Source organism: Ipomoea triloba, chromosome 1 (assembly GCF_003576645.1).
Source record: "Ipomoea triloba cultivar NCNSP0323 chromosome 1, ASM357664v1".
Taxonomy (NCBI): domain Eukaryota; kingdom Viridiplantae; phylum Streptophyta; class Magnoliopsida; order Solanales; family Convolvulaceae; genus Ipomoea; species Ipomoea triloba.
Genome location: NC_044916.1, coordinates 11243017 through 11269246, shown reverse-complemented (window position 1 = coordinate 11269246; position 26230 = coordinate 11243017). Strand labels below are relative to the sequence as shown.

Here is a 26230-nt window from a genome sequence, read left to right as displayed (position 1 = left end):
ATGATCCTTTGCCAACTAGGGTCACAAGGCGTCAAGGTGAACTTCACCTAGAGCGCATTTTCAGGTAGCTACTACAGACATTCTTGTAAATCAAAGTATTTGTATTTGAGTGAGATTTCTCCTAGATCAAAATATCTTGTACAGAGTATTTGATTCCGTTGTTTTTCTTAATTTGTTAGAGTTGCAAGACAAAAAATATATATCTAATTAGAAGATACAATACATGAGTGTACTAGGTACGATTAACATTGTAGAAATTTCATAAAGCATAACCTAAACAAAAGGGGGCTAATTGCTTGACACAAGAAGATTAGAACATTCTCTGGACATTTCAGATTCCTAAATGCTTGCTTACAAAAATGAAGACATAGGCAGAGATTCTTAAACCAACAACAAAGAAAGGCATGTTGTGCAGCCAAACAAAGGACACATTTGGCTAAGTCCTTTCCTTCACAATCACACATATCCTTAAATGGTCAACTCCTTCTCAGATACAACAGCAGAAGAAGAATGCTGATTTCCCACCAAAATCTGCTCCCCTTGTGCCTTGACACTGCAGCTGCAGATGCCTTCAAATCCCTATGAATCACAACAGAAAAAACCAACAAAAATGAACACTTTTTTCCTTCTCACAAACACAAAATTGAACTACATTGTATAACATAGATAGCAGTTGGTAATTAGTAATTACCCAGGGCGACCCGAGGTTGCATAAGTGCATTTCCCATAACCTGCAAGAACAAGTGACCGAAAATTTGTTACTCGTTCTGCAATTTGATCATAGAGAACGGGGGAAAGCGATGCTCACTTGGGTTGTTTCCGGTTAGCACAGCAGTCCCACCGAAGTTGCAGGCGATGTCATTGTTGCCATTCTGTTGGTAGTAGCTGTTGAATGCATACGAGGCGTGGGAGGTGAGCGTGTTGGGCTCGAAGCAGGGGCCGCCCGCCTGGATTGCATTGCAGTCCGTCATTCCCAGACCGCACGCCCAGTCTAACGCGCTCTGCAGATCAAATTGGGAGGCACCACCACGGGCCACACACCACGTCGTGCCACCAGTCCCACCGAGGAATGTTGTGTTGCCCTCGGGAGGTGAGAGTGTTGTGACAGGAATTGCAGAATCCATCTTCAACATTTGTTGTGCCCTGGCATCCACTTTAGGAACTCAACATTTCACACAAAATGAGAAATAAGTCAATACTTCAATCCAATGAAAGTATGAAGCACATTCACAATAAATGAACTTCACCAAATGGCAAATAACTACTATAAGTGCATCAGGTCCATCAAGCAAAAGATATAACCTATCAGAAAGCACAAATGTGCATGACCCACGCAATAGATATCGGTATAACTCCCTCAAATGAGTTTTGACCATTCCCGTATATAGGTTCTGACGGTAAATGAGTTTAGGTTACCCATACCATACCAAAGAGTCATGAAACACAAATGCAATTCTCAATGTGGTTACTACTACTGCTTGATGTATTGGGTTTACTATTGCCTACAAAAAGCTAAAACTTCCAAACCACCACCAATAGTTCATGAACATGAAGAAAAAATCTTACATTGTTCCAAATGTGAGTTTCTTTTGTCAACCAAAATCTTCATTTTGGGTTAAAATGGCTACTTTGGATGTACTCTTGTGTGTGATACATATATACATACATGTATATCTGTATATGAATACACATATACACATCAAACAAATGCCAAAAATAGGTCATTCAATCAACAATATGGTTAACTATTCAGGGCATTTAGTACCCTCAAACATGATGTACTTGTGAAGCAAAGTAAGTCTTTAAACCCACTTCCTCTGCTTGAAAGGGATTTTAAAAAAATAATAACAATTTTTATGAAATTTTCTAATAAATTACGATGCCTCCCCACCCCTAAACAACAGCACTAACAAGATTATAATGCTTGACAGTGATAGAAATATGATTAATGAACAGATTAATTAATATTTTTCTGCAACAAAATTTTGGGAGTAAATCACTAAATCAGAGAATACTAGAAAGTAAAAATGTAAGTTCAGAAACTACAAGACAAGAAGGTGCTAAAAATTGCAGGAAAGTTTTTTTAAAAAAAGGGAGTGAATAATACCAAGACAGCATTGCAGTGTGAATCGCAGAAGTCCAAGAAGAAGAACCAAAACTCCACCTTTCATTGCTGCAAAGATTTGTTAACAAAGAGAAAGAGTGTTTCACTTGACATAGAAGATGAAAAAGGGGATTGGAGATTGGAGGGAAGAGAAGGACATCTCATAAATCATAATGGTGCCTTTTAATGCACAAAGTGTACATGAAGAATCAGCCGTTTCTTCTCTGCAAATTTTCTTCTTTTCTTCTTTATTTTTTTTAAATTTAATTTCTTTGCTACTCTTATTTTGCCTTTGGTATTCTCAAATGGAAGGTTTTCTGTTTTATAAGTGTACTAGTTTTATACCCGCATTGCGCGCGAATGGGTTAATGCCCAATGTTTATATTTAAATAAATAATTGAAAGTATATCAATGCAAGATTATATAGGAGAAGTTTATACATGGGTAATTGAATGTCGAATTTTTTAATTTAAATATCTAACTCATAGTATATGTATCCAAGATAATATAGAAAATTCATTATAATTATTACTAAAATAAATGTTTGCAACCTTGTAAAATCGATAGTCTAAATATTTGGTCTACAAATGATAGTCTAAATAAATACTACTTTTAATTTAAATTTTTCTAAGTGTTCTTAATTCTCTTCTGAGTAGCATTGTCATTGTCTTCATATTTACTATTTGTTCTCTTCATTTTTGTTGGTAGTGCGTTATTTGCAATTCGGTTATGGTTGATAGTATAGATAACAACGTCATGCAATGAGATTATGATATAGGAGCTATGGACTTTCCTTTAGGTGTTCTGCTTGGGGTTCATTTGGTTTAACCATTATTGTCGAATGAGTTATTGTGGATAAAGAAATCCCTAGTTTAAGAAAAAAGATTAAATAAATAATAAAAATTTAAAATATTATGTATTCCAAAGATATTAAAAGGTAGTTTCTCGATTCAATTTGCTGGGAAATGGGTTATTTGAGTACTTTCATTGTCAACAAATCCCCCAAGTAGTTAATATGATTGGTTTCAAATTATTCTTTTTTATTTTTTCATGGTATTAAAGAAATACATATGTATCATTTTTTGGTGTAGCTACTAATTTATTTAATTCAATAATAGTAAAATAGAGTGATTCCGCTTCAATTTGTTGGGTTATTTGAGTACTCTCTTTGTCAACGAATTCCCAAGTAGTTAATATAATTAGTTTCAAATTATTTTAAATTTTTTTTTCATAGTATTAATGAAATACTTGGTAAATAAATATATAACATTATTTTGTACTATAACTTTGATATTTAATTACAAGATATTGTAAAAATAAGATAATGGACAATGTAATGAATATCAATTGATAAATTTGAATGTAAAGAATCCTTGCATGAGAGAAAATAAAGACAATATAACTAATGAAATTATTTCTCTTATTTAATTTAATTTTTTGATAATGAATAATTTTTTCAAATAAAGGTATTGTAGACACATAATTCTAAATTAAAGAAATACATATGTATCATTTTTTGTTATAGCTACTAATTTATTTAATTTAATAAGAGTAAAATAGAGTGACAAACTTAATTATGTCAAATTTGATTGAGATGAGGTTCGAACCTAAGACCTTTCTTATAGAAATTAATGGGTAAGTTAAAAAGTTAACGGAATATTAACGGAGTAGAGAATATTTAACGGAAAACTTAACGGATAATCATAAAAGTAAGGTTAAATTAGGTAATCTTTATTAATAATATTAATCTGAATTATCTTAACCATCTATTTGATTAAATAATTCATCTGAACAATCCATTTGATTAAATAATTTGACATAGCTACTAATTTATTTAATTTAATAAGAGTAAAATAGAGTGACAAACTTAATTATGTCAAATTTGATTGAGATGAGGTTCGAACCTAAGACCTTTCTTATACAAATTAATGGGTAAGTTGAAAAGTTAACGGAATATTAACGGAGAAGAGAATATTTAACGGGAAACTTAACGATAATCATAAAAGTAAGGTTAAATTAGGTAATCTCTATTAATAATATTAATCTGAATTATCTTAACCATCTATTTGATGAATAATTCATATGAACCATCCATTTGATTAAATAATTTGACTGCCATTTTTTCTACCCATTTTAGGCCTAACTCTCTTTGGCTCTTATTAGTATAGTAGATATAATAGGAAATTTCATTTTTATTTCTCTAGGTTTAATCTTAATTTTTTAATATTGTCATATTTAGTTTTATATTTTCCATTTTAATTTATCCTAAATTACAAAAGATAATTTACTGTCATTTTCATCTCTAGCTATTTAACCCATACTCCACGTTCTTTTCAATGCTAATGGCGAATCGATTTAATTCAAATATAATTTTTTATCCGACAATTTTTTTTACATTATTCACCCATATATATGTACCATCTACTTCATTAGTGGACATGTATGATTTTTTTAAACAATGTTGAAGATTTGACTTTATAAAACATTTTATGAAAACTTATAATAGTCTAAAGTGTTTTGCCTCTATAAAAACATCTTAAAATATATTTCCTTAAAAAATCATTTATAATTGATAATACATAAAATGTATACAATTGGACACATGCTTATTTTTTTTTTAAGTAAACAACAAGATACCAAATAATCATAATTCAAAGTGTTACATAAAAGAGGAGGAATATGATTCCCAACCCTCTTACCAGATTGTAAACCAATAGCTCTAGCAAAAAGGAATGAGTCGTATGATTAGTTGATCGTTTAACAAAAGTAATACTAATGTTGACAAACTTAAGCATAGCACAAATGCAATCCTTAATTAACTACAAAGCCCTTATGTTAAGTGTCGAGTCTTTTCCAAATAACAAGTGAAATATGAATGATTCTGTAAATCAAAATTTGAGTCGTGTGTCACACACACTTTCCTTAAAACTTTGTTTGCTACATCCTAAGTGTTAAGAGCATTGTACTCTAGATTTTCCAAGATAAAATTAATTACAACAAATTAGTTGAGCATTCAAACTAAAATGTCACTGCAAACATGAACAAGAAAAAAAAAATAGAATTTTAAGCAGAGCAAAAGTTTTTTTTTTTTTTTTTTAGAGAAATAAGAGTTTTTGGATGAAAAGCATAATTTTGTGAGTTGTTCTGTGTATAAAACATTAACAACACGTTTGGTTCACGGAATGAATTTTAAGGTAATAGGAATACTATTCCATAAGAAATAAAATAGGTAAGGAATAGAATATGAATTATATTCCAGCGTTTGGTTCGCTGAAGGAATAAACTTGGAAATTGTATTCCCGCATTTGGTTGGTTAAAGGAATAGAAATGGAATATATATTTAAAAAATATAAATGCCCTTGTACAAAATTTCTTATTATTATTATTATTATTATTATTTTGATATAGCCTGGTCATATACGTCATTAGGACATGTGTGTTATTGGCAAACTTATGTCCTTACCATTATTGGACACATCATATGCATGCCATGTAACACCGGTGAATCTATTATGCACCTCTAACTAGAAATTGTAAATATGATCTATCACAGTAGAGACGACTAGCTACCAAAGTCATATTGAAAATGGAGCCGCAACAATTGTTATATATATATATATACATATATATATATATATACACACACACACATTTATATATATGTATATATTAAAATAATAATTTGTAAAAAAAAAAAGAGAAGATTAGAAAAATACCTTGAAGAAGACTTCCAATTTGCAATTGCGGAGGTGAGATGTGTGCGATGTCAAAGAGAAAGGTGATGCAATGTGATGAGTTTTAGAAAAGCGAGCGTAAAAAAATTTAGGTTTAAAATAAGGGTAAAAAAGAAAATATAATAAAATAAACTCTTATTAATAAATAATTATAAAATTTGGATATCATCTATATTTTTTTAAGGGCATAAGTTAATTATTTTTGTTTATTTAACTCTTATTAAATTATACGAGTATTCTAAAACAACTTTTATTACGTATTTATTTTCTATTATTATTATTATTAAAAATAACAAACCCATCACCCGTTTATTATTATTATTATTATATATTATTATTATTATAAAATAACAAACACACCACCCATTTAAAAGTAAATCACATTGATTTCAAAGGATAAAATAGTCAATATACCCATTGTTCCCAACAAGCTAATACAAAAAGCTACATTCATTAGCTTTTTAATTTTCAACTTATTGGCCCAATAAGCCAAGGCTAATAAGTCATTTACCAAACACTTCAAAATAGCTTATTGGTTGGTCAAACAACTAAACTTGGTCAAATAAGCTAAAATTTGGCTTATAAGCCAATAACCAAACACCCCCAATTGTCATTAGCAAGAGGGGGGGGGGGGTCATTTCGGCTGGTTATAGGATCGAAGGCTAATACCAGATGAGGAAGTAATATTTGATATTCAGTGAATTGAGAAGATTACATACTGAAAATATATAATGAGCTACAACACTAAAACAGAGAACTAATAGAGATAAATTCTAACTAAACCCAAATACTCTAACTGCTCAATATACTAAAAAGCAATTTGATAGACGACGCAAAGCAGTTGACGACAGAGTGTGAACCATTAAACACAAGGACCTTGCTGATATGCAGGTCACGAGTGCACACGAGTAAAACTTTTTCAAACTCAATTTTGAATTTGACTTGCACCGCTGCCCTCGAAAAAGAACCTCTAATCTATACAAATCAAAATTCTGAAAAGAGGAAATTTATATATACTAGTGCAACCACACTTCCATTTTCTAATATGAAACAAAAGCTCTTTTAAAGCCCCTCTAATTTAAGAGCTATCAAAACGAAAATGAGTTGGGATTTTTAACCCAACCCAAGTAGGCACGGGCTAGTGGGCTCCCCCACCCACTTATTGTTAATAACCTAATTAATTACAAGACCTTTGAATTAATAATTATTATTATTTATCAACCAAACACACTAAACTTTTTAAACAAATTTTATGTGTGTTTATATATAATGTATCTTTAGATAATTAGTTTTTAATTTGTAATTTGTACTATAATTATAATGTATTTAACTTATATTTAACACTAATATAATTTATATGTAATACTTTTATTTTATAATTATAATATTATTGAGTTATAAAGTATAGTCTATATAATAAATAAACTTTATATTAACTATATAATTATATTAATATTTATATAAATTACAATTAATCGTATTAATTAATACTTGTAATAAACTTAATATGACTAAGTTTTATTAATCGTATTAATTAAAAAAAATGCGGTAGCATTATGGTCATTTTGCGTAAGGTCACAGCTTAAGGTGTGTAAGTTTATAGCTTAAGGTGCGTAAGTTTATAGCATTAGGTGCCTAAGTTTAAAGTTTAAGGTGCATCAGTTTAACTCTTAAGGTGCGTTTGTTTAATGCTTAACATGCATTATTTTCTAGCTTAAGGTGCATAAGTTCGAAGTTTAAGGTATGTAAGTTTATAACTTTAGATGCCTAAGTTAAAAGCTTAAGGTGTTTAAGTTTAAAGCTTAATGTGCATAAGTTTATAGCTTAAGGTGCGTATGTTTAAAGTTTAAGGTGCGTCACTTTCTAGTTTAAGGTGCATCAGTTTAACTCTTAAGGTGCGTATGTTTAATGCTTAAGGTGCATTATTTTCCAGTTTAAGGTGCATAAGTTTGAAGCTTAAGGTGCGTTATTTCAAGACACTTACTTGATCATTTGCATTCATGTTGTCAGGAAGCACCCTTTTTTTTATTATTAAAAAAATTCCTTCAGTTTGAGTTGTTGATCTAGATTAGATCAACAGCTCAAATCTCACCCCATTTTTCACCTGGGAGAAGCTTCGCACGTAAACCATCCCATACACACACACACACACACACACACACACACATATATATATATATGGTCCATCTCCCATGAGAACCATGCCCTAGATGAGAGTTATAGTCTAATTTGGGCCATTGAAATTAAATAATCCTAGAGTCTACATTACGAATTTATTGCACAAACGCACTCATCGACATCCTAGTGTCTACATTAAGAGTTTTGGACTCTTCCAACTACTCCAGGCACCATAATCGACATCCTCATGGTTATCGAAAAAATAGCTTATGCAATCATTTTAGTACAAGTACCAACCACGTGCATTCATACGATACTCGTTGTGTATTCATATTGCTTTAATCGTGCATTCTTATACCGAATGTAGTGCATTAGTAAATCTCTTGTTGGGCAACCATTTCGCGAATCTTTTACAAAAACAACATGAACACATAGTTCACCCATACTAACACAACATGCACAACACCGTCCAGACAAAATGCATACCTTTAATGCTAGAAATTTACAATTGTACCTCTAAGAGTGCACACAGGTATTTAGCATTTTGTAAGTACACACCATAAACCTTTAAACCCTAAATCCCTATACCCTAAACCCTACAAAATTGACCATGCGGCGCACAACCGACCAACCAATGCACTTATGCACATCCCAACATACAACGATGTATGTATTGCAATAAGCGCATTAATGTACACCCTCACAACCTATGATGCACCACCCAAGACAAATATCCCCTAGTGACAAAAAAAATCACAAACGCATATCTGGCACCCTATAACAAATGCATGATCCAAAGCCTTACATTGCACCACACCTAGTGTACAAATCCACATCTCAACGGCCTACGATGCACACTCCTCTAAAATCACAAATTTTTCAACAAACATAATCAAAAACATATTCCGACGAACTGAAAATATAATAATAATAATAATAATAATAATAATAATAATAATAAAGAGACACCAACCTGAAGTCATGTCGAGTAATCACCACCCACGACGGAAAAATCCAAAAAGAGAAAAAAGAAAAACAAAGACGGACCCGAATAGAAACAAAGGAAACTACCGAAAAAAATCTCTAAAATCACGCAGCAAGAACGTATAAGAAAACACCATGTAGGAAACTAACGATGAAAAATTCCAAATTACACCGCGAATTAAATCCTAGCCATTAGATCTTGCATAATGAAGAACCCATATTTATTTATTTAATATTTAACTATAAAATACTTGTGAATGATTTAAATAAATATATAGTTATACACAAAAAAAAAAATCAACAAATACCTTTATCATAGTTGGTTTTGTTAGATTAAGACTAATTGAGAGGTTTGGAATTTAATTATTGCTTTGAACAATACTTTTGAATTCTAAATTATAATATAAACCATATTTAAACAAAAAATATTTAAATAAACTTGGGGTGGGGGTATGGGTGGCAGGTTGTACGGGTTGGCATGTGGGTTATACGGGTCACTCCAAGAAAGGCGTTTGGTACTTTCCCATCAATTAAATTCTTAATTAAGGAAATGTTTCCAAGGAATATAATTGATGGGAATAATTTTAATGGGAAAATCAATTAGCATGTTTGCTATATAAGAGATTTTTAACATGGCAAGTACGACACAAAAAATGTTAAATATGTAATTTCATAAAGCCGACATATTCTCAGTAAGCTAGAAAAAAGAATCTCACACCCCTTAGGTGGGATTTACTTTCCTTGATATCATTGAATGTGATTCTCATTGACCTAAACTTTTCTAACTCAAAGATTGCACCAAACGTGAAAATAATTTTCTAACCTTTTAAATTTCTAAAAAAGTTTGAACTTTCCTAATTACTAAACGCCCTGACGAAAGTGTCAAACGGGTACTTGACACCCTGAGCAGTGTTTGGTAACAAATCATCTTTTCTATTTTAATGATGAGGACGGTTTTCACACATCCATCAAGTATCAAATAACAGTATAGGGTTAAGATATCGCTCCACTGGAGATAACTCTTGTAATGTTAGAAATTGATGCAAAGTAGAGTTAAGCACAAGGTAAAACTATTCTTTTAGAAACTAGGCCTATCGTTAATGAGTTTGGTTGATATGATTTAGCAAATAATTAGACAAGTAAAACAAAGGACTGGGGCTTGGTTGATTCAAGCTAAGATGCCAAATATTAAACTAAATATTAGAGAATTAAAACAAGACATAGGGTAAGTGAGATGCACAAAAGTATCCAAATACCACTCTCGTATATATTTGGACTTTGCAACCTCACATTGAACTCCACCCTCACGGCAATTCACCCCAAGGTTGCCCATTCAAGAACACAAGGCATAAATTCTCCTTAATATATACTCGAAATACTCTCATATTGGGCATCAAGTGTGTGAATGTGTAGCTAGTGTACAATATCTACTCTCGTAGCAACAAACACACTCCAAATAAAGCATATAATTGAGATCCAACAATCATACACAAATTTCACAACAAACCCATTTCACACAACAACCCTAGAAGACCCAAATAATTCCATTTGATGCAATACAAATCAAATAGGCATTAATAGCAAGAAATCAAACTAAATCCTAGTCCCAAATCACTTAGTTAATCATAATATAACAATAATGGATACACAATATTAAAGAAGTAATTGAAAGCATAAATAGAAATCAAAGGAAAGAGAGGAATAAGAAAACTTCTCTATTTAACCTTTGGAATCGAAGATTGCAAGGTGTCTTGAGCTTGAAAATGGAAAGGAACAAGAAATATACACTAATCTAAGCTATCCTAAAGCTAAACCTAACTAAAAATTGAAGGGGAAAAGAAAGATATGTTTTTGGGTGGAAGAAATCCCCTTTTAACGGGTAAAAACGGGGTTGATAAAAGTTGCAGAGGTTAGCCACGGGTGTGGCCATGCCCGTGGCCAAACTTGTGGCCAGAAATGAAGGGCCTAATGCCCAGTGTCCACACCCGTGGCCACAATCGTGGACACCTCCAGGCAGCATTTCTGTGTGCATTATCCGTCTTTTAGGCTATTTTCACCCCTGAATTCTTTGAATTAGCATTTGTGATCTTCATCAAAGTTGTAGCTCTTCAAGTTATAAAATATATCATAAATAAATAAATATGGTGTCTTAGATAGTCGGTCAACTCGGCCTAGTTGGTCAACTCGGCTGATTTCGGCCAACTCGTCCAAGTCGACCGATTTCATATGATTTTGACCGAGTTATTTCGATTTTGACCAATCGTTGGAGCTTGGACTGCTACTATAAGTTTTAAACTTTAAACCTTTAATTTATTTTATTAGTTAATCCAATTTATTCATTGTTTTTTTATCCAATTTATTAATTACTCTGTAATAATTATTCATTTATTTGATTTATTTCATACTTCATTAATTAATAATCATTATTGCCAGATTCTTCTACACACCGGTAGTACACAATTTACAAATGATTCACAAAGATGCATAAATAGAATATGAACCCGAATTTTATCAGTCAAAGCTGAAATAGATACGGTCATGCGAGATGCATTATGATTCATTAGTTATTTTTGATAGTTTGCTACTTTGAATCTTTGGTTGAGTGAAGTATTTGAGTATTCCATATTTGTGTATTTTTATTTTTTAATATTGCTATAATGTTATGACTTATGAATTATCATATTATTTCATTTATTAGGATGTGTTATTTGATTAAATGTTGAAAACAGCCCCATTAAAATTGTCAAATTGTAAGTCTGCCATTGTTTTTGTTGGATATTTATATAGTAAATGGAAATTAATGGTTCAGATGTCTACCATGCAAGCTTAAATAATATTTGGAGTTATGGAGTTATAAGTATTATTTAGTTTGGTGGAGTTGATTTTGGATGATCGAGAGATACCTCGAGAGGTCAGTTTATTCGAAAGATTAGTTCGCAGAACATGGGTGTCTCGAGAGATAGGAATGTTCGAGAGATACATCGAGAAATCAGTTCGATCGACAGATGTCTCGATAGTCTTTTTGTAAACTTCCAACTCTCGAGAGATGCGAATCTGTGAAGCATTCTATGATTCGAATGCTGATCTGATATATGTAAGGGTAAGTAACGTACACATGTTTTAGTATCTCTTGTTTTGCAACAAGTATATTGCATTGGGGATATTAAGACTAGAATGTGTTTTATCACGTTTATCATGCTTGGGTACGTAACTTACGTAAACCAGATTATCCTATCCAAAATCGGTTGGAAGTTCAAAATTATGGTTGAAGGTGGTTTACCAACAGCCATAAACTGCTCCCAACGGTTAGAATTTTCTCTATAAATTCTAGGGAGTTTCATCTGATGAAGGGTGCAAGTTTTGCATTCTATCAAGTTATTTCACGGTTCAAATCTCTCCTAAAGTTTCTTTTCAAGCAACAAAGAACTTTGTTTCATCTTCTTGTATCCCATAAGATTTAATCTTGAAACCCCGTTGCTTTGTGAGAGGAAAATTAAAAGCTTATAGGAAAGTGATATCACGCCTGAAGATCTCATTTCCTCGTTACTGTTATTCCTCATATTCTCCATCAATAAACCAACAATCTATAAGCTTTTAATCCTAGTTTCTGAGGAATGATGAACTCTGGGTTCCTTGACTTTGCTGTCAACATTCCGAAGTTGGAACACTTTGAAGGCGTGGGCTTTCGCAGATGGCAAAAGAAGATGAAGTTCCTCCTTGCGGCTCTGAATGTGGCATATGTGCTGAGCACCCCGAAGCCAGTGGAGCAAGAGAATGAGACGCTTGAAGCCACCCGTCGCCGACTCAAATGGGAGAATGATGATCTCGCCTACCGTGGCCATATTCTGAACGGTATGTCTGACACCCTCTTTGATATTTATCAATATGAGGAATCCTCTAAGGATCTGTGGGATGTGCTTGAGGCAAAATATATATCTGAGGATGCCTCTAGCAAGAAATTCCTAGTAAGTGAATTCAATGAATTCAGAATGGTGGACAATCGCTCAGTCATGGAACAATTGCATGAGATTGTCAGAATCCTTGGACAGATAAGGCACCATGGCATGAATATGGATGACTCCATTGCCATTGCCAGTATCATAGACAAGTTGCCGCCTTCATGGAATAAGGTACATCGTGCCTTGATGCAAAGGAAGGAAGAACTTACCATGGAGCAACTAGGTTCCCACATGTATGTGGAGGAAGGGATCAGACAGAAAGAGAGTAAGAAAAAAAGCGGTGGGAGATCAATCGGAGCTTCGGGTTCTACCATCAACTTTGTTGATGAAGGCAAACCATATGGGAACCGCAAAGGGAAAGGGAAACCGGGAAAGACCTCAAAATCTTCTAAGTTTAAGAAGAATGGAAAAGGGAAAGGAAAGGCATGGGTTAAATGCTTGGTGTGTAACGGTCCACACTTTAAAAAGGACTGTGAAGTTTGGAAGGATGCAAGGCATATCTTCAGGTGATCATGGCCAAGGAAGTGGCCAATGGAAACAAGGTAAAATCATTAATCTCGTTTCTGATAGCACTGAAAATTTCATTGCTATGATATCTGAAGTTTATGTCATGCAGACTGATGACTCGTGGTGGGTTGACACTGGGGCTACCAGGCATGTCTGTAAGGATATGAATCTTTACAAGAGTTATAAAAATCTGGAAGATGGTCCAAGCCTATACATGGGAAATGATTCCATGGTGAAGGTGAAAGGGATTAGACAAGTGGAGTTGCTTCTCACGTCTGGAAAGAAGCTGACTCTCACGGATGTGTATCATGCCCCAGATGTTAGAAAAAATTTAATCTCTGGCATTGTATTGAACAAGTGTGGTTTTAAACTTGTATTTGAAGCAGATCGTTTCATTTTGTCCAAGGCCGGTACGTTTGTAGGCCAAGGATTTCTGTGTTGTAATATGTTCAAACTTAATATAAATAAAGTTGATGGTTGTGTTTACACAGTGCGTTCATCATTTTTATGGCATTCACGTTTATGTCACGTAAATTATTTTCGTTTATTTGACATGGCTAACGATGGATTAATACCATCTTTTCAGTTGAACAAGGAACCATGCAGTGCATGCATGTTAAATAAAATAACTAGGAATTCCTTTCCTAGTATAAAAAGGGATTCAACTTTGCTTGAATTGGTGCACAGTGACCTGTGTGACTTTCATAGCAACCCTTCATTGGGAAATAAAAAGTATATAGTCACTTTCATAGATGACTATTCGAGATATTGCTATGTGTACCTCCTACATTCCAAGGATGAGGCCTTGGAAAAGTTTAAAATATTTAAGTTGGAGGTTGAACTACAAACTGGTCAGTTGGTGAAAAGATTACGCACTGACAGAGGTGGTGAATATTATGATCCACCGTTCTTTCAATCCGTGGGTATCATTCACGAGACCACATCACCATATACTCCACAGAAAAATGGTGTGGCAGAAAGGAAGAATAGAGTGCTCAAGGAAATGATAAACTGCATGTTGTCAGTTTCCGGATTGAGTAAAGGTTTCTGGGAAGAAGCCATGTTGACCGCATGTTATGTTCTCAACAGAATTCCTAATAAAAGAAGTAGGGTAACACCCTATGAACTTTGGTTCAACAAGAAACCCAACCTGAATTATTTGAGAGTCTGGGGTTGCAGGGCTGTGGTAAGGTTGCCAGATCCTAAACGTAAAGGTCTAGGGGAAAAGGGCATCGATTCTATCTTTATAGGATATGCAGTACACAACAAGGCATATCGGTTCTATGTGATAGAACCTAATGACTATGTCTCGGTACATATCGTTATAGATTCACGGGATGCTATCTTTGATGAAAATAGGTTCACTTCGATAGATAGAACCAGGGATTTGATTCATAGTTCAAGTAAGCCCAAAGATGTTGATCAAGTTCATGATCATACAGGGTCAAAGGAACTTGAACTTAGGAAAAGTAAAAGAACCAGAAAGACAAAAACATTTGGTCCGGACTTCCAAATGTATTTGGTCGAAGGTTCGAGAGGTACCTTGGAAACCACAAACCTCTACTACTTCAATATAGAAGGTGATTCCTCATCATTTGAGGAGGCTATGGATTCTCATGATGTTGCTTTCTGGAAAGAAGCAGTTAATGATGAAATGGATTCCATCATGGGAAATAACACTTGGATATTAACTGATCCTCCGAGTGGTTGTAAACCTATCGGGTGCAAGTGGATCTTCAAAAAGAAGATGAAAGTCGATGGGTCAATCGAGAAGTTCAAAGCCAGGCTTGTCACACAGGGCTTTAAACAAAAAGAAGGAGTAGACTTCTTTGACACACAGGGCTTTAAACAAAAAGAAGGAGTAGACTTCTTTGACACTTATGCACCTGTAGCAAAAGAAGGAGTAGACTTCTTTGACACTTATGCACCTGTAGCAAGGGAAGGAGTAGACTTCTTTGACACTTATGCACCTGTAGCAAGGATTGCTACCATTAGATTGTTAATGGCCATTTCGGCCATACACAATCTTGTATTTCATCAAATGGATCAAGACTGCATTCTTAAATTGTGAATTAGAGGAGGAAGTGTATATGAAGCAACTAGAAGGCTTCATGGTTGCTGGACAAGAGCATAAAGTTTGCAAGTTAATTAAGCCACTTTATGGCTTAAAGCAAGCCCCTAAGCAATGGCATGATCGGTTTGATCAAGTGGTGCTAACTAATGGGTATAGGATAAATCAATCTGATAAATGCATCTACAGCAAATTTGATAACCAAGGACAAGGGGTTATTATTTGCTTATACGTAGATGACATGTTGATTTTTGGAACTAATCTGGAAAAGGTTAAAGAAACCAAAGAGTTTCTTAGTTCCAGTTTCTCCATGAAAGATTTGGGAGAAGCAGAAGTTATTCTTGGAATAAAAATAACTAAATTACAGGATGGTGTTAGATTAACACAATCTCATTATATTGAGAAAGTGTTAAAAAGGTTTGATCACTTGACTGGTCCTCCAGTTTCTACTCCTATGGACCCTTCGTTGAAGTTAATTCCAAATGAAGGTAATCCAGTTTCTCAGTTAGAATATTCTAAAGTGATAGGATGCTTAATGTATGCAATGACTAGTACTCGTCCTGATATTGTGTTTGTAGTAGGAAAGGTGAGTAGATACACTAGTAATCCTAGTGCAGTACATTGGTTGGCATTAAAAAGAATCTTGAAATATCTGAATAAAACCATTGATTATGGTTTGGTGTATTCGAGAGATATTTCCATCCTGGAAGGATATTCTGATGCTAGTTGGATTTCAAATCAGGAAGATTATTCCTCAACTAGTGGATGGGTGTTTCTGCTTGGAGGAGGTGCAATTTCTTGGGCTTCTAAAAAGCAAAGTTGCATTTCAGATTCAACTATGGCATCTGAATTCATTGCATTAGCTTCTGCATGTAAAGAAGCTGAGTGGCTAAGGAATTTGATTATGGAAATTCCAATTTGGCCGAAACCGATGTCACCAATTTTAGTGCATTGCGACAACGCTACTACACTGGCCAAAGCATATAACAATGTTTATAATGGCAAGTCAAGACACATAGGCATGCGACATAGCTATGTGCGGGAGCTCCTAGTTAATGGTGTTGTAGCACTTGACTTTGTACGGTCCCGGTTCAATTTAGCGGATCCGTTTACTAAAGCCTTGGCAAGGGACATGGTGTTGAAAACATCGGAAGGGATAGGTGTAAAACCCAACTCTAGTCGAGAGGTGAAGGAAAGCACAACTCACGCCTAAGTTATTACGTTAGGTCCTGAGTTCAATGATTGATGAGTACTTCATTAATCGGCTGCAAGTACTAAATAAAAGGTATCCCTAAAGTCAGTACTTGGTTTTTTTGCATGACTGAGAGGATGAGATTACTCTTAACTAATCCTTTGAGAAAATGCTTACTGTAGGGCATGATTTAAAAGATTAGCCTATGTGAACATGAAGTGTAGCCGCTTCAAGAGCTTAGGGTTTGGCTTGATATGTTCATGAATGGATACAGACACATGGCTGTTAATAGTGTCAAGTTTGAGATTTGTGACTGTAAAAATTTGTGTGTATTTTACCTACATTTCTTCAAAGAGACTGCGTGGTTCAAGGCTCGTCCACCACTGCAATCCGAATTGATGTATCGCGTATTATACTATGTGGAAGTTCAATCTTTAAGACACTTTCATTTATGCACAAGTTTTTGGATTTATCTTGGTAAAGCATCAACCTTTACTATATAAATAGAGGAGGATTGTTGGATATTTATATAGTAAATGGAAATTAATGGTTCAGATGTCTACCATGCAAGCTTAAATAATATTTGGAGTTATGGAGTTATAAGTATTATTTAGTTTGGTGGAGTTGATTTTGGATGATCGAGAGATACCTCGAGAGGTCAGTTTATTCGAAAGATTAGTTCGCAGAACATGGGTGTCTCGAGAGATAGGAATGTTCGAGAGATACATCGAGAGATCAGTTCGATCGACAGATGTCTCGATAGTCTTTTTGTAAACTTCCAACTCTCGAGAGATGCGAATCTGTGAAGCATTCTATGATTCGAATGCTGATCTGATATATGTAAGGGTAAGTAACGTACACATGTTTTAGTATCTCTTGTTTTGCAACAAGTATATTGCATTGGGGATATTAAGACTAGAATGTGTTTTATCACGTTTATCATGCTTGGGTACGTAACTTACGTAAACCGGATTATCCTATCCAAAATCGGTTGGAAGTTCAAAATTATGGTTGAAGGTGGTTTATCAACAGCCATAAACTTCCAGTAAACTGCTCCCAACGGTTAGAATTTTCTCTATAAATTCTAGGGAGTTTCATCTGATGAAGGGTGCAAGTTTTGCATTCTATCAAGTTATTTCACGGTTCAAATCTCTCCTAAAGTTTCTTTTCAAGCAACAAAGAACTTTGTTTCATCTTCTTGTATCCCATAAGATTTAATCTTGAAACCTCGTTGCTTTGTGAGAGGAAAGATTAAAAGCTTATAGGAAAGTGATATCACGCCTGAAGATCTCATTTCCTCGTTACTGTTATTCCTCATATTCTCCATCAATAAACCAACAGTTTTTTTGTGCCGGCCTAGCGCCGCCTAGATTCCACCTAGGCGCCACCTAGACCGCCTAGGCGCTAGGCGCTACTCGGGCGCTAGACTAGCGCCTAACGCCTACTGCAACCATGACCCATTGATATCATAATTAAGAATCAAAGTTATATCTAATTGACACATTTTTATATAACAATGCTAATATATATGGTAGATTAATAAATTTAAATATTTTCAAAGTTAATATTTTTGTTTAAATAAATTTTAAACCATTAGTCTCAAAATTAAAAATTAATAATATTTTCTACTAAATTAAATTTTTTAAATGAATTGTAATATTAAAAATTTTAAACATAAAAGTTTCTCAATTATCAACTCTATAATCCAACTAAGAAATTAACATAGAGGCTAGGGGATTTTTAACACAAAATATAAGAAGTCCTCATTCTTAAACTCTAATTAAATAGTTTTAAAACTTCACTAATTTGTAAAGTTGTTGTTAATGGAGCTCAGGATCCCTAACTAGGATTAAGAGTTTCTCAACTTTATTATCCAAAAAAATACTTAGGGTGTGTTTGGTTGGTGGGTTTACGCATAAGGAATGGGTATGAAAGTGATTGTTTGTGTTTAGTTGATAGGTTTTGTGAATGCTACTATGGGTTTGGAATACCCCATTAATGACAAAACTCATACCCTTATTAAATAAGGGTTTCATCCCCCTTCCTCATTTCTTTCTCAACTATTAATAATCATTCCCATTCCACCCAATTACCAAACATGTTAAATACTTTCACCAAAACCCATTACCATTACCAAGTATTTGATACCCATTCCGATTCCGATTCCCATGTACGAACCAAACGCACCCTTAATGTACTCCCACAACTTTACTTTCAATTTTTACTTTCATTTATTTGTGTTCAAATTTGATTGAAGGAAAAAAAAATGAATGGATAAACATCATGACCTCCTACTAAATTGAGCAATCAAAACATGCCAAAACATAAGGAATATAAATGAGAGTACAAATTGGGAGCACATGTAAAATTACTCTTTATTATCTGTTCATTTACATGTAATGGGTCAATATGTGGCATTACTGAGTAAAAAATAAAAAAGAGGTTAAATTAATAAAATTGAGTAATTGAGAATAAATATCTAAAATTATTGTAATATTGATATAATTTATCAAACAAACATACATTTTGAGCGAAAATCAATATGTATTCTATTATTTGTTGCAAAGTTCTTCATTGAGTATTTTAATTTAAAATTTTCGTTTCTATGAGAACTCTTTCTGGTAAAAGTTACATACCAAACATATCATCAATTTTATAGGATTGTGGCGATTTTGGTGATCAAACAAATAGGTGTTTTAATAAAACTATTGCAATTTTGAAAAGTTAAAGATTTGTTTTGTAATTTTTTATACTAAAAATATTAAACGATCAATTCTAAATATTTAATATTCTCGAAAAAATGTGTCAATTTTTAATATTCTTTTTTTTTTTTGAGTTCTACTATATGGACTTCTAAATTTTAATCCATAAATTAAATTTCATTCTCTGATATGATGGGCACGGATAAGCTACTTTTTTCATGTGAGTCTCAATACAACTGTCTACATTGAGTACATATAGTATTTTCCATCTTTTTTTGGGAGGTTAGGAAAACTCATAGTCGTTGTCCGAATGTGTGCATCACTTTGTTCTTGTATAATAAATTACAAGGTACAAAAAAAAAGATAAATCATACTAAAAAATCACATGATAAATTCGAGCAAGATAGTGTTGATAAAAATCAAATTTATAATTATTTAAATACAAAATTATACTCTATTTTTTAGAGTTAGTATTGACTCGAACCCACCACCTCCCGTATAAAGAGAAATGTTTGATGCCACTGGACCACAAGATCGTTGGCATTATACTCTATTTAATCCACCACTTCTTTCAATTAATTTTAGCATTCTTAATTTGGGTGTTGTGAGAGTTACCTAATACCCACCAACCACCAATGCTAGCATGATGTTGTAAAGTTAGAATTGAAAGAACTTAACACTGCAGAAAGTGCAGAGGTTTGACAGACACGCCTGAGCTGAGGACTGAGGTGGTGGACTTTAAACTTTGCAAGTACTTTGTGGGTCCCGGTGGGAATCTCTTTCCCCTAGTCTCTAGATACCCTCACCTGATTGATGCATTGTCTCATTCTCCATTTTATCGTGTTTATATCATCTCGTGGTTATTTATTTCTTGTTTCGCTGATATCCCTTCAAATAATCTTGGGTTCAACAATACCCATGGCCCAATTTAGCAACGATCCAATTTAGCAACGAGCAATTGTTTATTTGCTTGTTTTTTTCCTTATTTTTTTTTAACAAAATTAATTTGTTTAAAAAAAATTCGTTAATGATGTGCCCTAAAAGTGTTCATGCATCATAAACTAATATACATAGTAAATAATAAATATGATTGTATGGCAATGGATCTATTTTTATTTTTATTTTTAAGTGAAAGAGTATTTGTAAAGTTAAACATGTTATAAATATATTATTATTATAGACATTATGGCTGTTCAATATGTAACGGTCATCATTATTATATATATATATATATATATATATATATATATATATATATATATATATATATAAATAAAAGATGTATTCCCCTTTGTTGTAATGGGAATGGATGAATGGAATAGTGATCACTTGTTTCTACTCCCCCTCTGTTTTTTGTACTTATATCTTCCTGCTTATTCTATTTTAATTATATCATATGCAAGATCACTGGTTAGGAGCTAATAGGCCTGCAATCAAACATGTATTGCAACAAAACGAAATATAAGGACACATTTGCTAATTGAAAATTTTCATTGTGGACCATGGTTCAAACGGCACCCATTTCGTCCAATTAATTCTATTTGTATACATTGTTTTATTTTATATACATTGTAATTTTATTTCAACCTACAATTTCATTTGAAATTATACATTAAATATGCGAGACTTGCTATTGAATTTTATACACATTGCAGTCTTATTACAACATTACTAAAGTATAATTGTGATTCAACAACAATTTCATGAGACACTCAAATGTGTTAAACTATTATTCAATTTCATTTTATATACACTAAAGTTTCACTACAATATAATTAAAGTATCATTATAATTCAATTACAGTTTTATTTGACAATATACACTTAATATGTGAGACAAATTAATTTCATTTTATATACACCATAGTTTCATTTTATTATCAGCACATCATAAATATGGGATTTGTTACATATAATCACCGCCATTTCTATACTTAAGAAACACCGTTTTTTAACCATGGATACAAAACTGTGTGGACCATGGTTCATGCAAGATGATAAAAATAATTATAATATAAATACTGTTTAATGTTTATTTTTATTGAGTCATGAAAACCAAGCATCATTTGCTACATAATGTGACCCGCGTTTGAAGAAGCTAAGCACCATGCATAAACATGTACAACTTGCCTCATAACAAGGTCTGCCAGTCCACCCTACCTAAGGCCTGACGACAGCCGGGGTGAGCTCTCTTCAAATTTTAAAAGTTATAATTTAAATAAAATTAATACAAAAAATTTACTCATTTTTTTTTTAGTACAAAAAATTTACTCCTTAATAACTAATAAGTATATATATTCAAAGAAACGTTTAGGGAAAGACAAGTTTAGTCCACAATATTGAACACATACTTGTGCATAAAGCCCTCAAAACAAGCTTGGCGTGAAGGACTAAACCAGTCTCGCTCTCAACACATACTAATGACAATATGAATGATGTATATTTAAACAAACATACATCATTGATTTTGTCATCGGTATGTGTAAAGGGCAAGTTCAGCCCTTCACGCTAAGCTTGTTTTGAGGGCTTTATATACAAATATGTGTTGCCCAAAGCATATACGGAGTATATTTTTGACATACCAGTTCAGGTTCAGCCATGTATATTAATATTGTCATCAGTTAACACAAAGAGAAAGACTATAATGTGAAATGTGGGTAGGATAAAAGTAACACCATATATCCAACAAACCAAAACGTACTATAATTTAAGACGTAAAATTAAGAACAATCCTTATGAGTCCACAAAAAGAAGAGAATTGAGAGTGAATAGCAGGAAATGGAGGTATATATAGTGCTCACAATCCGACTACCCAAGCTACAACCTCACAGACGTCAATTTCATCAAAGTCAACTGGGATATATATCATAAAAAAGATCGTGAAAATAGCCAAGATGACTTTGAGTGTGGTTGAGGTCCTTAATCTGTTGAGAGCATCTCTTCCCCAACTCCCCTTCAAGCTTAACATTATTACAGTGGTCTAAGTTGAGAGATTGAAGGCGAGGACAACCATCAAGTATGGCCTCCACGCCTTTATCTGTCATTTCATTTCCAACAAGTGTAAGGTGTTTCAACCCATGCATGTTTTCTGCAATGGCAACAGCCTCCTCATCAGATGGTTTGCATAGGAATCCATTAAAACTTAACTTGATAAAGGAAAATGAGTTGAGGAAAGGGCAAGACTGTCCAGCAGCTACAATGCCTTTCTTAGAAATGCAACAGCGTTCAAGTTGTAGCTCCTCCAACAGTGGAAACTCATTAACAACTTCACTAAAACCTCTATCATAAACATGGTTGGACCTAATACCAAGATGTTTCAGCTGTTTTGCTCTGTATAACAACAAAAGTACATATGTACTAAGATTAAGGAACACAGACAGAGCAAGGGATTAAAAGACAACAAGAAACATATAATTGAGGCAACCAGCAGACACATCCTTATGGAGTTTAAGAAGTTCAGCGCACAGTTCAAGTCAATGCACGCAAATATGGGAACAATGACATTGCAGATTTATTTACAGAACTGTTTGTGTTTATTTTTTTGTTGGATTTTGAACTATGTTAATTCAATGTTTTTGAATTGGAATCATGTTTGTTCATAAGTGGGTACACTAAGAGTTCGTTTCGCTGGAAACCCATAAAATGTACACTAGTGTTCAGTGTTTGATTATTAACAAAAAAACAAAAGAAAGTACTCATTTTTGTCAAAGAAAAAATGATTTATTTTGATGAAAGACATTTCTTGAATTTCTATGTCAGCCTTCAAATTTAGTTCTCTTTGAGACTCTCAGTGCTGTCAACTAGGAAAAAATTGGCTCACTATCTGTTTAGTTACCATTTGAACTGGACAGCAAGACTGGCTTAACCTAGTTAAAACATGGATTTGATAACAAACAATAAAAATCTTGATTCAACCAAACCCATAGCCCAAATTAAAAGATTAAAAAACAGTTAAATTTATGAATGATACAAGTATGGGAGTAGATTGTGTGCACTCATTTAGTATTTATTCACACATTCTCAACTACAGAAAATTTTCATATTATTTCAATATATATAAATTTATTACCCTAATCAAACAGCAAAAAGAAGCACGTACAGCATTATACTAAACCGGAAAATATAAAACGCATATATACCTCTGAGCAATGTAGAAGAGCAGACGATTAGAAGCAAAGTGCCCTAGTTTGATGGAAATAAGTTGCCCCTCGCTGCGATTCAATACTTCTCTGCAAATCTTATACCAGTCCCGTCGTTTACCCGGCTCATCTACTACATTCATCAAGTCAACACAGCGCCACATGGAGGGGTCTCGCCATAGCCTCCACCAGGCAGTACACACCTGTGCACTCTGGAAAATATCCTCCACACTCAACCTTTGCAGAATGTTTACCGTTAATTCCCGCGGAAGATCCACCCACGGCACCGCCCTATCGGCTGGATTTGCCATTGTCTATACTGCTCACTGCTGTGGTGTTAATGGAGTATCGATTATCTATATACTAGCACGGAAAGAAACTCGATCGACGGGAAATTGGGTTGAAACTTGGGAAGGGGAAGAGAAGTTGTCGATGAGCAACCCCAAGTTTTTGGGAAGGGGAAGAGAAGTCGGGCAAATTAGGCTAGGACTCGGTCCACCGGGCAAGGTCAATGCGGTCTATATTTACAATTTAAAAACTCTGTCACAACTTTAGAACTCGTTCACAATTTTAAAACTCTATACTCACAATTTTAAATGTCAATATATAAAATTATATTACTCAATATTCACAAATTTTGAACTCTATATTCACAATTTTGTTATATAAATCTAAAAACTGTGTTATACTGTTGAACATAAAGTTTTGATAATATTGAACATAGAGTTATGAAATTGTAAACATAGAGTCATTAAATTGTGAACATGGAGTTATGAAATTATGAATATGGAGTTATAAACTGTGAACATGAAATTATGAAATTGTAAAGATAAATCGGGTTAACCTTATCCATGGCATAACAACTGGAGAAGTCAGGAAGAAAATAAATTTGGTGAGGCCCAATGCCAAGATAAAGGAGAAAAAAAAAAGATACATAAATCAATTAAGAAAAATAAATAAGTCATGAATTATTTAAAAAATAGCAATTAAGTCATTTGAATCATCTAAAACAATACGAAATATGGGTGTAATCGATCAAATTAAGCCAACAATCTAAGCTCGAAGTTTAACTTGATTCAAAAAATCAAAGTTCGAATTCAATTGAGCTCTAATTTTTTGAACTCCACTTGAATTCAAGAAAATTTAGTGACGATATAAGCAAAAAAAGTTACATTTTTCCTATAAGTTATAACTTTTTGGCGTAGAATTAGTAAATGTTTGATTCTAACAAGTGGTATTAAAGTTGGATAATGAGTTTGACTTTCAAAAGTGGTCGGAAATGTCTGTTCCGACCACTTTTCCGACCAATTTGGGTGTCCGGAAAAACCCTCGTCGGTAATTCCGACCATCGGAGAAAGTGGTTGGAATTTCCGATCACTTTTCTCCGACGGTCGGAAAAAACGACCAACCGAACAACCAAGCTAGGCTGGGTTTTCCGACCATTGGTGGTCGGAAAACTGCAGGGCCACAAATAAAAAAAATCATTTCACTACAGAGAATCCCTCTGTAGTGAAATGAATATATATATATATATATATATATATATATATATATATATATATATATATATATATATATATATATATATTGTTGCAAGTTGGTAAAATAATTGTTGAAAAACATATACACATTTCATGAAGAGAATTATTCATTAATATACAATTGAAAATTTAAAACATTTTAGAATTTAACTTCTTGTTTAATCTCCAAACTATTACATTTATGCAAACTAACTATTATCTGCATACTGCCACCAACATTGGACCAAAGGAGGAAGTGTGCAGTCAACTGCAAAACAATCACAAAAACTAATAAGTTTCTGAGTAGAGTCAAAATAAAGGTAGCAACTCTTGATTGTAATAGCAGAAAACACATGCAATAAAATTGATTGTAAAATAGATTTTATTAAAAAAAGTCTTACCTCCTTGTGATAGCATTCTGGTTTTCCTTTATCATAATAATACACAACCAACAATTTATTGAATATCAAAATAAATTTGACTACCAACATACAAAGAGGGAACAAATATATACACATACAATAATATAACCAATTCAAGTTATTTTTTCCTCTATTTAAGGTTTAAAGTTGTAACCAGGTGAAATTGATAAAATGGACTAACTGCTTAGTCATATGCAAGTAACAGATGTAATAGAGGTGAGACCTTTTAAGGTGTCTAAACACACACACACACATAAATGCTTACACTTCAATTAAGTATGTATAAGTGAGGCAGAGATGGAAGCACGAAGAGAAGCCAATTTAGAACTTACAATGACATTATATAAACACTAGCATTAGAATCCTGCAGAATGACTCCAATTACTTCTTGACAAATGATAAGTAATAAGAAGTGAGCACAAATTGAAAAAGAAAAAAGTAACTAGAAACAAGGCATTCAGGTTACCTTCCTGGTGGCCTACAAATGCAGTGGCAACTGAAATAGTTCCATCCTTAGCTTCAACAACTGACCAAAAGAGAGAGATAGATTAAAGTGATGATAAAAATCAAATTAAACAAGGAAAGGAGTAAATCTAATGAAGGAAAATTGCAATAACACTTAGTTAACATGTAAGAAATATCATTCTTTTATGCCTATACATACTCAATTACACAAAGATCCAATTTGTTTTAGCAGGAAGTTAAAAGCAATTATGAATCCTAGTCCAGCTTTATACTGCAAGTGACTGGTAATCCAGAACCAAATATAGTACTACAAT

The 26230-nt window shown here is 33.3% G+C and overlaps 2 protein-coding genes across 3 annotated transcripts; both read right to left on the bottom strand.

Moving 5' to 3' along the window:
- Positions 1-237: 237 nt before the first annotated feature.
- LOC116000349 (glucan endo-1,3-beta-glucosidase 13-like) lies at positions 238-2319 on the bottom strand. 2 transcript variants are annotated; one of them, XM_031240418.1, is made up of 4 exons: positions 2108-2319; positions 809-1162; positions 692-731; positions 238-579 (listed from the first exon to the last, which is right to left on the bottom strand). In XM_031240418.1, the coding sequence occupies exons 1-4, from the start codon at positions 2169-2171 to the stop codon at positions 477-479; spliced, it is 561 nt and encodes a 186-aa protein (XP_031096278.1). In that variant the 5' UTR covers positions 2172-2319; the 3' UTR covers positions 238-476. The 2 variants fall into 2 exon arrangements, with proteins under 2 accessions (XP_031096278.1, XP_031096285.1); XM_031240425.1 differs by having other exon boundaries at positions 809-1153.
- A 19695-nt stretch (positions 2320-22014) lies between these two features.
- LOC116020146 (putative F-box/LRR-repeat protein 23) lies at positions 22015-24000 on the bottom strand. Its single transcript, XM_031260632.1, has 2 exons — positions 23510-24000; positions 22015-22700 (listed from the first exon to the last, which is right to left on the bottom strand). Exons 1-2 carry the CDS (start codon positions 23818-23820, stop codon positions 22220-22222), a joined length of 792 nt encoding a protein of 263 aa, XP_031116492.1. The 5' UTR covers positions 23821-24000; the 3' UTR covers positions 22015-22219.
- Between the last annotated feature and the right edge of the window lie 2230 nt (positions 24001-26230).